The 14692-nt window shown below is 44.3% G+C and overlaps 1 protein-coding gene across 4 annotated transcripts; it reads right to left on the bottom strand.

Moving 5' to 3' along the window:
- Positions 1-3859: 3859 nt before the first annotated feature.
- LOC135525938 (interferon alpha-inducible protein 27-like protein 2B) lies at positions 3860-13928 on the bottom strand. Of its 4 annotated transcripts, none has more exons than XM_064953909.1 (10): positions 13820-13928; positions 12695-13218; positions 8089-8133; positions 7547-7642; positions 6183-6227; positions 5817-5978; positions 5512-5673; positions 5286-5438; positions 4827-4958; positions 3860-4735 (listed from the first exon to the last, which is right to left on the bottom strand). In XM_064953909.1, exons 2-10 carry the CDS (start codon positions 13128-13130, stop codon positions 4614-4616), a joined length of 1353 nt encoding a protein of 450 aa, XP_064809981.1. In that variant the 5' UTR covers positions 13131-13218; positions 13820-13928; the 3' UTR covers positions 3860-4613. The 4 variants fall into 4 exon arrangements, with proteins under 4 accessions (XP_064809981.1, XP_064809983.1, XP_064809982.1 ...); XM_064953911.1 differs by having other exon boundaries at positions 5512-5646; XM_064953910.1 differs by lacking the exon at positions 13820-13928 and adding an exon at positions 13639-13793.
- Between the last annotated feature and the right edge of the window lie 764 nt (positions 13929-14692).

The following is a 14692-nucleotide window of genomic DNA, read 5'->3' as shown; positions in this document are numbered from 1 at the left end:
GACCCCGCCACAGATCACAGATTAACTGATTTACCATGGCAACTAGAGCCGCGTACTTTTCCCCGTCGGAAGCACAAATCCTCATGGAGGCATACGAGGAGGTAAAAGATATAATTAAGAAGAAAGGCAACACCGCCACAGTGATAAAGCAAAGAGAAAAAGCGTGGCAAAGTATTGCAGACCGCCTGAATGCGTAAGTAGTGCACAATTACACACTCACCGCTCCGCTGAAACATCACAATTACAATTCAAATATTTAATTCACATCTCCAAAAATGCAGTTGTACTGTAATTATGAAACGGTTAAATTTTTAATTGAAATGCACTGCAGATATGAGTGAAATTGTGTAAAGTAACTCCATCACACTGTATAAAGCTATGATACATTTTTTGATATTTTTACTGAAAACAAGACAAAAATACCAAGTAATTTTTTGCAGTGTGACTCCATTAAATGTGTGTGTGTGTGTAGATTAAACATGAACGGGCCAAAACGGACATGGCAGCAGGTCAAAATCAAATACAAGAACATTCTGCAGAATGGTATGGTCCCTGACTAATATTTAACAAAGCACAAGCATATATTGTACCCAGAAGGTGCCTGCTCACACATTGTCTGTACTGTTTTAGCAGTGAAAAAGAATACCCACAGACAAGGCACGGGTGGTGGGTCACCAAAGGCTGACCTTACCCCAGCAGAGGACATGGCCTTGGAGCTAAATAAAGGCAGGCCCGTCTTAGAGGGGATCCCTGGGGGAAAGAGACGAGCATAGGTTCCTCCCAAGATGCCACCCGCTTCATTCAAGGTATGTCCTTCCATCTCTACATGGGATACAACCACATTCATATTGAATCAATTTGGACTGTCTGACTTTGGTTTACCTATTGCCTTGCAGTGTCTGGCAGCACTGTGTTCCTGTTAGAGCCACCAGCACAAGCACCAGACGATGCTGATCCAGTGAGTACTCCATCAAAGGCATACTGTAGGCCTGGCATGTCTTGTCTACTAGCTTCAATATGAATCCGATTTAAATGTGATAGGGTGAAGGCCCCAGTGCAGCAGCAACAGCACATGATGGAGACGATGATGAGGAGGAGACCATCTCTCTGGATTCCAGAAGGCATGAGGTATCATGTTAAGACTGTGAAAGTACTATTTACTCTACAATGGTGAGGAGTCCTCATCAAAAAATCGAATTTATTTTACAGGACCCAGATGCTATACAGTGGGAAAACCAGCCTGGCAACATAGTGCGTATTAATAAAAGGACACCACATCCTGCCAAATTCCAGCTGCGCTAATTGTATTGTGTTCACAGAGCTCACAAGCTATCAGAAAGTTGTATGGCAACCACCTCCGGCGCCAAATAGAACTGGCAGACATAGACATTCAGTACAAGAAGAAAAAGATGGAAAATCTTGCACTGGAGTCCGAAATAAAAAAGAGGACAATTAAATAAAAAAACTTGAGAGGGAGGTGAGATATGCCTTCAATGTACACTGTATGCTAACTGTAACACAAATGTATTAATCATTATTTTTCTTTCCTCCCCCAGCTCCAAGAAGATGACACAGCTCAAAATAAAAATTAGGTATATTCTCGTAAAGTCAAGTGAGCCATGACATATGAGCTCTTATTGTGAGCACACAGGACGGTGGCATCTTTCTAAGGTTTTTTTTATTTTCCCAGCAATCAGTACAACCAAGTCATCGTTATAAGGCATCGCCCTCATTTGCCCACCCCCCCCAGCACCAGGTGTGGCCACTAGCCTATATGAAGGCCCAAAATTGTGTGTTCCTTTCTGCTCTGACAATGGCATGCCCATTCGTGCGAGATGTGGTGGATGAAGAAGCACTTGTGCTGAGGAGAGCCTTCAGGCGAGAAAGGGTCTTCAGGGACCGGTTGGATCAACTGGCCTTCCCTGATGACCATCTATATGAAAGATACAGGTTTTCTGCAGATGGCATCAGGTATCTATGCAGACTACTGGGTCCCAGGATTAAGCACCGCACTGCACGGAGCCATGCACTGAGTGTGGAGCAAATGGTTTGTGTGGCCTTGCGCTTTTTTGCTAGTGGAGCCTTCCTGTACTCAGTGGGGGATGCAGAACAGCTGAACAAGGCCACAATTTGCCGCACAATAAGGAGTGTGTGTCTGGCTATCAAAGCATTAGCAGATGTCTTCATCTCCTTCCCTGGCCACAGAAGACTGTGACATCAAAGAGGAGTTCTATAGGATTGCAGGTAAGAGGATCTACAAATTACAGGACAACTGTTAACACATAGTAGGATACTCATTACTTTGTGTGACAGGTTTCCCCAATGTCATTGGTGCAGTGGACTGCACACACATAAGGATAAAAGCCCCCTCAGGTGCCCATGAGGCCGATTTTGTGAATAGGAAATCCTTTCACAGCATTAATGTTCAGGTGACAATAACTTTTTGATATTGTCCATTGACGAACACTCTGCATTGCCAGTGATGTGCATTGATTGGTGTAATATTCCTCATCTTATGATTTCAGATGGTCTGCAATGCTGACTGTGTGATCAGCAATGTTGTGGCAAAATGGCCTGGCTCAGTCCATGACTCCAGAATCTTTCGGGCCTCTGAAATCTATCAGTGCCTATCACAAGGTAAGCCACACAACCCCTATTTATAACCATCATGGCTGTGTCAAGAATATCACTGTGTTTATGAGGTAGTAATGATGAGATTTTGTGTTGACAGGTGAATTCTCTGGTGTGTTGCTGGGAGACAGGGGGTATGGCTGCCAGCCTTTTCTCCTGACACCTTTCACAGACCCCCAGGAAGCACAGCAGGCCTACAACCATGCCCATGCCAGGACCAGAGTTGAAATGACCTTTGGCCTCCTGAAGGCACGCTTTCACTGCCTTCACAAATTAAGGGTCAGCCCTGTTAGGGCATGTGATATTACTGTGGCTTGTGCTGTCCTCCACAATGTGGCCTGCCTGAGGAAGGAGAGGGCCCCCAGAGTGCCACCAGCCATGGACTGGGACAATCCGGCAATCTTCCCTGATGACGACAGTGGTCGGCTGCTGAGGGACCAATATGTGTTGAATTATTTTAGTTAGTATGTGTGCTTTCAATTTTGGTTAAATATGTCCTGCGGAGGCAGAGGAATTTGGGTTTTTTTGGGTTCGTTTTTTGACGAATTTGGCCTCTTATGATGTTTGTGCGGTATACTGTGTGTAATACAAGGCTGCAGGGAGGCTACTGCATCCATTCATTTGTCTGTTCAGTTGATGTGTATGGATTTGTCCTGCATTTATTTTAGTGTGCAGACATGCAGGGTGTGTTATATACAGACCTTTGAATGTGTATGTATCATTTTGTATAATATGCTTGGATTCTGTGCTTTCCATCTTGTAGAGTCACTGTGACTTCAGTTTCGAAAGGAGCTGATGGTTTACCTGCTTTGTTTTGTCCTTATTCAATAAAGGAACATAATGTTACACATTGTGTTTTTATATTCATATGGAATGTGTATTTGTTTATGACAGAGTACTAGGGCCACACTGAAGAAAAAGGATAGTCATACATTTATGAGGCTGGTTCTTTCTGCAGAAAAGCTACATTGTTTTTACAGTTTTGATACTTATGACAATGTGATACTTAATATTCTGGCACATCAGCATGTCTTTGTTTATGAAACCATACTGAAGTACAATTTCACAATGCCCCACATCTGTCATTTTAACAACTGTCCTCCTTTAAAACAACTGGTTACAATATTATGACTTGTGTTTTTTTCCCCTCTGTGGCCCTAATATTCTATCATTTTATATATAGCCTTCTAGTCTATGGGAAACTGTAAATTATCTAATGATAGCAACATCATCTAAAAATCATTTTTTATCCAAAATCATTGAAATTAATGATCACAAACGTTTAATAACAGTGGGTCTAGTTATATGTGATAACAATGTATAGTGAGCAGTGAAATAACTATTGGTTTCCATTTGTGGTGACTGCTGACTGACATTAGGGATGAGATTAAATAGATCCTGGAATTTAGCCTGGTCTGGAGCAGGCTAGCTCCACAGAATAAATCTCCATGGTAATTTATACCATAACATATCCTCCTGCCCCCTATCCATCTTTAGTGCAACCGGATTACGGATCAATTGAGCCAAGATCACCAAGATATCCTGGCTTAATCCCTTATCCTAGTTTTGTGCAACAGGCCCCAGGGCGTGACAGCCTAGTAGGTTGTACAACTGAATACCTTCAACTGAAATGTGTCTTCCGCTTTTAACCCAACCCCTCTGAATCAGAGAGGTGCAGGGGGGCTGCCTAAATCAACATCCATGTCTTCGGCGCCCGGGGAACTGGGTTAACTACCTTGCTCACGGGCAGAACAACTTCTTTTTACCTTGTCAGCTTGGGGATTCGATCCAGCAACCGCTCGGTTACTGGCCCAACACTCTAACCACATGTTGAGTGGATATATATGTATGTTTGGCAACACCAAAGGGGGTATACACATGCACTCATAACACCATTATGAAATCATTCAAAACACTTTCATGAATGTTGCAGTATCAATACATTTTTTTTAAAGGCCCTCTTCTCATCCTCTCTTCCCTCTTTAATCTCCTCCCTCCTTTTTAGACGTCCTGATTCTTGAGAACAGCCATCCCGCCGCTCCACCAACTGCTGCTCTAACACCTCCCACAGCCTCTGTAGCCTCTCCTGAAAGCCCTGCAGCACCTAGATGAAGACCACACACATCGCTGTTCCACATACGAGACACAAATATCCTTACATTACCAATTAAAATGATAAATGACTCCTTACACACCTTCTGCAGCTGCTGTAGTTGTTCCTGAAAGGTCTCTCTCCTCGACTCCTCCCTCCCCTTCAGACGCTCCAACAACTGCTGCTCTAACACCTCCCACAGCCTCTGTAGACTCTCCTGAAAACCCTGCAGCACCTAAAAGAAGACCACACACATTGCTGTCCCACATATGATACAAACATACTTACTGTTGTGAAGGATCTTATCCCATTTACCTTCTGGCCACACCCCGTCCCAGCAACTCAATACACCTGATCAAGCCTTTACCTTACCTACCAAAAGTACCTTGTCCTTTCATGTATGCAATAAAGTGACAACTACTGCTTGCACTTTGACTACTGCCCCATAGTGGTAGCTTACCTACATGAACCAGCATTAGCCTATACAGTCCTTGGCGCTAGAGAACAAACATTCATTTGACTTACATGACCAATTTATCAATGATAAATGAATCTGATAAACCTCCTGCAGCAGCTGCTGTAGTTGCTTCTGTGTCTTTTACTTCCTCCTTTTCAGGTGTCCTTGGCTTTGAGGCCAGCCATGCTGCTGTTCCCCCAACTGCTGCTCCAACACCTCCCGCGGCTGCTGTAGCCGTTGCAGAGAGCCCTGCAGCACCTGGAGAAGACCACACGTCACTATCCTATATATGAGAAACAAACTTGCTTACATTACACTGCCACTCACACACCTGCCGTAGCTGCTGTAGTAGCTGCTGCCGCTCCTGAGAACCCTGCTCCTGCGGCCACCCATCCCAAGGCTCCACTAATCGCAGCTCCAGCACCTCCCACCGCCGCTGTAGCCGCTCCTGAAAGCCCTGCAGCACCTAGGTTGACCACATACACATCTGTCACTGTCCCACATAAAAAAGACAAAATAAATCCAAACATCAATGATAAAATATATAGTCATATGATTTAGTAATTTATGACATCACAAACACCAACATTGGCTATCTTTATTTCATCGAAAGATTGTAGGATTCTTCGTATTTACCTGCCGTCTGTAGAGCAGCAACAAGACCCCCTGCTGCTACCCCACCTCCATTTACCGCGGCCGCTGCAGACATCATGCTTGCTGCATATGATCCAGCAGCAATCCCACCAGTAGTGAATCCTATCGCTCCTAGGACAACTGGTGCCATTGCCACTGCCGCAACTATGAAGGCCCAGCAGAAACACTTGAGCAAGCAACCAAAAACATACCTGGCCTCATGTAATAAGAGGTTGACAATAGTACCACTGTCATGTGAATGTTTGGCCTAAACAACAAAACAAAGTAGCAATACTGTACATCTATACAAATTATTTGAAGCTGGTAATTGATCATTTGAATTCATGCTGACTAAATAAATAATCTTACCTGCTCCCACTGTTGCTGTTGCTGCTGCAGCAATTGTACCCGTTCCTAAATGGTAAAGAAAATATTGCTTATTTTATGATAACCTCCTTTTATGGCAACTCAACTTGTAATTCACCCAATCCATCAGATTAACATTGGTTGTTGATTGTAAACTAGGTACTCACCATTTTGGATTCAAAAGGTTAAAGGGCTTTATGCTGCAATTGTTTGTTTGTCACGAGGCTTTGATCAGTCTGTTACAGTTTATCTGGAGTATTTATCCTGTCTTATCCCGGTGTCCTGTGTGATTTTAAGTATGCTCCCTCTAACTCTTTTTCTTCTCTCTGAGGACCTGAGTCCTAGGACCATGCCTCAGGACTACCTGCCTTGATGATTCCTTGCTGTCCCCAGTCCACCTGCTGCTGCTCTAGTTTCAATTGTTCTGCCTGCGGCAATGGAACCCTGACCTGCTCACCGGAAGGGCTACCTTGTCCCAGACCTGCTGTTTTTAACTCTCTCTCTCTCTCTCTCTCTCTCTCTCTCTCTACTTCTGAATGATCGGCTATGAAAAGCCAACCGACATTTACTCCTGAGGTGCCGACCTGTTGCACCCTCCACAACCACTGTGATTATTATTATTTGCCCCTGCTGGTCATCTATGAACATTTGAACATCTTGGCCATGTACTGTTATAATCTCCACCCGGCACAGCCAGAAGAGGACTGGCCCACCCCTCAGAGCCTGGTTCCTCTCTAGGTTTCTTCCTAGGTTCCTGCCTTTCTAGGGAGTTTTTCCTAGCCACCGTGCTTCTAAATAGGCATTGCTTGTTGTTTGGGGTTTTAGGCTGAGTTTCTGTATTGCACTTTGTGACATCGGCTGATGTAAAAAGGGCTTTATAAATCAATTTGATTGAAAAATAAATGTGATTTTAATAAAGAAAAATGTTCTAGCCCATCAGTCCGCTCTTCATATAGTCCCAAAATATAATTATATACAAGCCATCCTAAGCTGTCCTAATAAAAATACTATATTTACTTCCTGGGAAAAATCTATGATTATGCTTTTTGATGCATCATCATAGATATGTTGAAGGACTTCTGGTCATGCGGAATACCACTTAAACCTATGAATGTCATGGAGGTGGCTTTGTGACTTTAGTGGGCTTTAGCTCAGTGAGCTAATAGTTTCAAAGAACATGGGGGACCCAAAATGGATACACACAGGATACACATCCTTACATTATAAGAGCAAAGAAGAAAACGACAAAGTCAATCATCAATGATAAATTCTACTCAATAAGTCATATGATCTAAACAGTATAATCACAAACACTACCATTGGCTTCCTTTATTCCATCATGCCATTAAAGCTTTCTTTGATTTTACCTATTGCGGCGCCCCCTGCAGTTGCTCCAGCAGCAACCCCAACAGTAGTCAAACCTGCCACTCCCAGGGCTACTGGTGCCCCCACCACTGCTGCAGCTGTGAAGACCCAGCAGACAAGAGCATGCAACGAGCAAACAACCAAAAACACACATGGCTCCCTGTTATAGGAGGTTTGACAATGGTATCACTATAATGTGAATGACTTAGGCCTAAATGACAAAAGAAAGTAGTAATACAACTATGAAATTATTTGAAGTTAACACCTAGAAAGGGCTCAACCAATAATGTTCAGAGTATAGACTAGGAGATTCCTTTTCTTATACTGACAATTATTGTGCCATTTATACTGTGTTTCTTATTCTGGCAATTATTGTTCCATTTACATTGTTTTAACTTATCAAAAGTATGTTTACAATGGATTTTGACCAGAAAGTGTTGTTTTTTTGCAAAAATCAACAAATATAATACAGATCAATCATATAAGTGGAGTTATTGGATCAAATATAAATACTAATATAGAAAGACTAAATAGATTATCTTACCTGCACCCATTGTTGCTGCTGCTCCTGTAATGATCATCCTTTTTCCTAATTAGAAAATAAAATATTGTTCTTTTATGATATCATGCTTGTTGATAAAGATACTGTATGTGTTAGCCAGTAAGTCAACTTGTTATTCACAACAGTAACCTAATCTATTGTATTTGTTGATAGTGTCACGCCCTGGCCATAGAGAGGCTTTTATTCTCTATTTTGGTTAGGCCAGGGTGTGACTAGTTTCTTTATTTCTATGTTTTCTGTTTCTGTTTTGGCCGGGTATAGTTCTCAATCAGGGACAGCTGTCTATCGTTGTCTCTGATTGGGAATCATACTTAGGCAGCCTGTTTTTCCACCTTAGTTGTGGGTAGTTGACTTTGTTAATGGCACGTATAGCCCTAGTAAGCTTCACAGTCATTTTTGGTGTTTCTTGTTTTGTTGGCGACATTCTCAATAAAGGAAAATGTACGCTCACAACGCTGCACCTTGGTCCAGTCATTTCCCTGACGACGTTCGTGACAGAACTACCCACCACAAACGGAACAAGCGACGTGGCCGAGAGGAGCAGCGTTTTCTGGAGGTATGGACATGGGAGGACATCCTGAATGGGAAAGGATCCTGGACATGGGAGGAGATCCTGGCGGGAAAGGATCTCCTGCCGTGGGAGCAGGTGGAAGCAGCGAGGAAGGCAGAGGCAGCGAGTAAAAGGGCCCAGGATTACACAGGGTCACGGCTGGCACGAAACACTGAGTCAGGTTGAAACACTGGCTGAGTCAGGTTGGAGACCTGAGCCAACTCCTCGTACTTACTGTAGGTAGCGTGGTACTGGTCAGGCACCGTGTTATGCGGTGGAGTGCACGGTGTCTCCAGTGCGCGTTCACAGCCCGGAGCGCTACAATCCAGCTCCCCGCAATGGATGGGCTATAGTGGGCATCTAGCCAGGATGGATGGTGCCGGCTCAGCGCGCCTGGCCTCCAGTACATCTCTTCGGCCCAGTATATCCTGCGCCGGCTCTGCACGCTGTGTCTCCGGTGCATCTGCACAGCCCAGTGTGTCTTGTGCCAGCGCCCCGCATTTGCCGAGCAAAGGTGACCATCCAGCCAGGACGGGTTGTGCAGGCTCTCGAGACCTCTAGTGCGCCTCCACCGCCCAGTGTATCCGGTGCCTACTCCAAGAACCAAGCCTCCAGTATGTCTCCCCAGCCTGGTGAGTCCTGTGCCTGCTCGCAAACCAGGCCTCCTGTATGTCTCCCCAGCCTGGTAAGCCCTGTGGCAGCTCCACACACCAGGCTGCCTATACGTCTCAGTCCAGTGACGATCCATGGCACAAAGCCTCCAGTGACGATCCATGGCACGAAGCCTCCAGTGACGATCCATGGCACGAAGCCTCCAGTGACGATCCATGGCACGAAGCCTCCAGTGACGATCCATGGCACGAAGCCTCCAGTGACGATCCATGGCACGAAACCTCCAGTGAGGATCCATGGCACGAAGCCTCCAGTGAGGATCCATGGCACGAAGCCTCCAGTGAGGATCCATGGCACGAAGCCTCCAGTGAGGATCCATGGCACGAAGCCTCCAGTGAGGATCCATGGCACGAAGCCTCCAGTGAGGATCCATGGCACGAAGCCTCCAGTGAGGATCCATGGCACGAAGCCTCCAGTGAGGATCCATGGCACGAAGCCTCCAGTGAGGAGTCATGGCACGAAGCCTCCAGTGAGGATTCATGGCACTAAGCCTCCAGTGATGATTCATGGCACAAAGCCTCCAGTGATGATCCATGGCCCGGAGCCTGCAGTGAGGATCCATGGCACGGAGCCTCCAGCATAGATCCGCAGTCCGGAGCCTCCAGCGAGGGTCCCCAGTCCGGGGCCTGCAGCGAGGGTCCCTAGTCCAGAGGCGCCACCAAAGTGGGGGGAGCCTGAGGTGGAGCGGGGTCTGCGTCCCTCACCGGAGCCACCACCGAAGTAGATGCCCACCCGGACCCTCCCCTATAGAGTCAGGTTTTGGTTCTCTATTTTGGTTAGGCCAGGGTGTGACTAGGGTGGGCATTCTAGTTTATTTATTTCTGTTTTCTGTTTCTGTGTTTTAGCCGGGTATGGTTCTCAATCAGGGACAGCTGTCTATCGTTGTCTCTGACTGGGAATCATACTTAGGCAGCCTGTTTTTCCACCTTAGTTGTGGGTAGTTTACTTTGTTAGTTGCCCATAGAGCCCTAGTAAGCTTCACGGTCCTGTTGTTACAGTTTTCTTCCATCTCCTCCTCTGAAGAAGAGGTGTAGCAAGGATCGGACCAAAATGCAGCGTGGTAATTTGTATGCATCTTTAATGAAGATGAAAACGAACAAAACAAGAAACGTGAAAACCTAAACAGCCTATTCTGGTGCAAACTAACACAGAGACAGGAACAATCACCCACGAAACACTCAACGAATATGGCTGCCTAAATATGGTTCCCAATCAGAGACAACGATAAACACCTGCCTCTGATTGAGAACCACTTCAGGCAACCATAGACTTTTCCAGAAAACCCCACTATACCACAATCCCAATACCTACAAAAAAAACAAGACTAACCACTAAACACACCACATAATAAACCCATGTCACACCCTGGCCTGACCAAAATAATAAAGAAAACACAAAATACTAAGACCAGGGCGTGACACGTGTTTTTTCTTGTTTTTTTTGGCAACATTCTTAATAACAAGAAATGTACGCTCACCACACTGCACCTTGGTCAGGTCATTTCCCTGACGACGATCGTGACAGAAAGTAAACTAGCTACTCACTATTTGGGATTTGAAAGGTTAAAAGGGTGCATTTTACTCATAAACCATCCTCTAATCCAAGGGGGGAAAAGTATGGCTCGCAAAACATGTATATTTTTTCTAGCCCTTTTTTCTCCCCAATTTTGTGGTATACAATTGGAAGTATTGAGAATTTTTCAGAACATGTGTAGCCATTATACATTTCAGGATAGTCAGCAAAACTAGTGCTCTATGTCATTAGACACCATTAGACATGCACCTGTCTGGGGAGTGGACAAGACTGGTTATTTCTTTAACTGTGTTATGGCCTAATATGTACTGTTGCTATGGTTACACCTCTTGGGTTTTTTCCAGATTATGGGTGTCCCTTTCAGAGGAGTTGGCAGGATGACATGTCTGCCTATTTCTGTAAAGTGCCAAGGACTGTTGCTGTGGTCCTACATGCATGCACCTGTCTTAAGGCGACATATTTTTGAACTATAGGTGTGGCTCTACAGTTTCCATGCCCTAATATGAAACCAAGCTAAAATGAATAAGGCGATAAGCTAATGGTGGCTAAATGCCAGATGGGATGAGTCCTTAAGAGGAGTTACTATGAGTGTGACTTAAGGAGGAAAAATGTATAAGAAGTATGTACCAAGAGTGAAAGTGACTTGATTTCATGAACCAGCTCGGCTTTTATTATGTTGTAATAAATGTCCATTTGAACTCACAGGCTCCGGTATTTGAGAAATATGATTGACTGAATATTTCCACGACAGTAGTTAGTCTTGTCCCATCACTGCAACTCCCGGCTGGACTCTGGAAAAGTGAAGGTGGAGAGCCGTGCGTCCTTCGAAAGGCAAACCGCACTGCTTCTTGACACAATGCCCGCTTAACCAGGAGGCCAGCCGCACCAATGTGTCGGAGAAAACACCGTACACCTGGCGACCATGTCAGCGTGCATGCACCCGGCTCGCCACAGGATTGCTAGAGCGCGATGGGGACAAGAAAATCTCGGCCAGCCAAACTCTCTCCTAACCCGGATTACATTTACATTTAAGTCATTTGGCAGACGCTCTTATCCAGAGCGACTTACAAATTGGTGAATTCACCTTATGACAACCCTGGCCAGGAGAGGGATGACGCTGGGACAATTGTGCAATGCCTCATGGGTCTCCCAGTCACAGCCAGCTGTGACACAGCCTGGGATCAAACCCCGGTCTGTAGTGACACCTCAAGAACAGTGATGCAGTGCCTTAGACCGCTGCACCACTCAGGAAGCCCCTACAAATTGATTTTAACAAACAATTGGTCCCCCAAAAAATGTGGCCCTCTGTTGAATTTCAAAATCCCGATGTGGCCCTCGAGCCAATAAAGTTTGCCCACCCCTCCTAAGTCTACCCTACATATATTCCCAAGATATCATTACATTGTGCACTAGAGCCTCACAGCTATCCTAATAGAAACCCTACATTTACTACCTGGAAAATATCCATGACACAAAACACATTATCATGGATATTTTCCAGGATTGCTAGTCATACTTAATACTACTGAATACCACCTATGAGTGTCATGGAGTTGGCTTTGTGAGTTTGGTGGGCTTTATCTCAATGAGATAATACTTGGATGGATACAGACATGTTGCTGTGACCTGGATTCAACACATTATGTTCTGTTTTGGTAAATTCCAAAGTGTTGTGTACTTAACACTCCCTGGCCAACTATTAAATGTTTTCATAAGTATTTATGACCTTTAAACATTATGGGTGCATGTTGCTATTAGTACAGATGTTGAATATGGTGCTCACATTTTGATGATCAGAATTGTGAAGGTTTTGGGAAGTTCTGTTTGACTCACTGTTCTGTTTGATTATTTGTGAATCATCCGAGTCCTGAGGCTCCTGACAGTCCTGAGGCTCCTGACAGTCTTGAGGCTCCTGACAGTCCTGAGGCTCCTGACAGTCCTGAGGCTCCTGACAGTCCTGAGGCTCCTGACAGTCCTGAGGCTCCTGACAGTCCTGAGGCTCCTGACAGTCCTGAGGCTCCTGAGCATTGCTGAAGTAAGCATTGAGGGCATCAATCATTGCTGCATATGTTTCAATCGTTGTCAAAGTATTTAAGATGCGCAGTCCCTCCTTCCCAAGGTAAATGTTTAACAGTGCTATCTTCTCTTCCTCTGGCGAGCCTCTTACGTACAACTCAAAATATTCTATCCAGTCATTCCAAGGCTCCTGCGGCTCACCGGGTACCAGCAGAAATTTGGTTGGTGGAGACAAGTTTAATTCTGGTGCCATCTTCGTTTGCTTTGGGTTTAACCGCTTTGGGCTTCAGTCAAATTCTCAGTCAGGGTTGGTACAACTTCAGGTGAAATTTCGATGCAAACTGCAAACAGTGGGAGAAACGTTACAGCATTTGACTCTCTCATTACACACACATTTCAAAAGGCGGGGCAAAGTGCACTCTATAACTCTATAGAGTTAAAGGAAAGTACTGTATTTGGAACATTATTGTGCCACAATTAAAATGTAAAATGATGACAACAAATCTTGAATGCGGAACACATCTAATAACAAAAGGTCACATGGAACGTTGAAACATAACGCGTCTACTGTAAAAGCAAATCACCACGCATCGAAAAACGAATGCCCACATCGGATCTTGAAACAACATCTATAACAGATGATGTAGTTGAATATTGAAAGCACACCCCTAAATTACAAATGACGAACTTTAATATTGAAAACACTAAGTAAACACAAGTAAGCTCCAAATGATAGGTCTTTTTGCACACACATACATTACCTTAAGTCAGTGGTATTCAAACTTTTTCAGTTTTTTTAATTCGTCGTCACCCATTTTTTGAGAAAGTTATAATAATAATCTGTACTCAACATTCTTTTGCCAACCACCCTACATGCGTGCCATCCGATTGGTCGAGGTAACAGCACACATAGGTTATAATGATGATAGTAATTTTACAAACCTGTGATAATGTTAATCTTCCAGCTACAAGCAGCATCACGCATTCTAAATGGTTTCCCAAGTTTCACTTTCCAGCTTCACGAACAAGATCTCCGCCCAGTACTCATTTCTGTGAAGTGATTGTTGGTTTACAGCCAGAGTGACGTGTGTGAAGCGATACAACTCTGCACATTGTCCTGGGTGAAATAAGACCCAATGCAGACAAAGTGGTTAGTTTTTTTTTGACTGAAAGGCAATGGGATTGTGTCGCTTTTGGTCAAGAAAAACATGTGTTGTTCATTAATAACGTTGGATATAACTAAGATATCTGAGAGCCGTACTTGCAAACATAAGCAACAATTTAGTTAAACGTCACTCATTGCTTCAGGCCACACCCACCAAGCGCGTAAAATGTACCTTAAACTGTTCTAAATTTTTCGCGGAAACGTGTCATTCAGTACAAATCGTACGGGAATGTAGCAAACGTTCAAGCGAACTGAACGCACCTCAGGTCCCATAAAATAACATGGCACAAATTGGCCCTATGTTAACCTCAAAAGGCGGTAGCCTACTAAATATATCTTAACACAACTTCTCCATCAGCCTGTGAAATAATTTAGACGTTAAATCCACCAACCAACAGCATTTCTTACAATAGATCAACCCTGGCCACGAGAGGGACATTTTAAACCTACATATTCAAGTTGTACTTGTTCCTTTGGTCCCTAACAAAATGTTGCGTGCCAATATTGCACTGAAATATCCTTGACAAGTGGCGCTTTCAAGACAACTGGGAACTGAAAAAAATCATGACATCAAGTGATCTTCAGGTTGGAAAGTCTTAAACTCTAGAAAGATGCCAGAGTTTCCGACTTGGAATGCCAAGTTGGATGAC

This window comes from Oncorhynchus masou, chromosome 32 (genome assembly GCF_036934945.1).
Source record: "Oncorhynchus masou masou isolate Uvic2021 chromosome 32, UVic_Omas_1.1, whole genome shotgun sequence".
NCBI lineage: Eukaryota > Metazoa > Chordata > Actinopteri > Salmoniformes > Salmonidae > Oncorhynchus > Oncorhynchus masou.
Note: the sequence above shows the minus strand (reverse complement) of the source record. Positions and strands in the feature narration are given on the sequence as shown.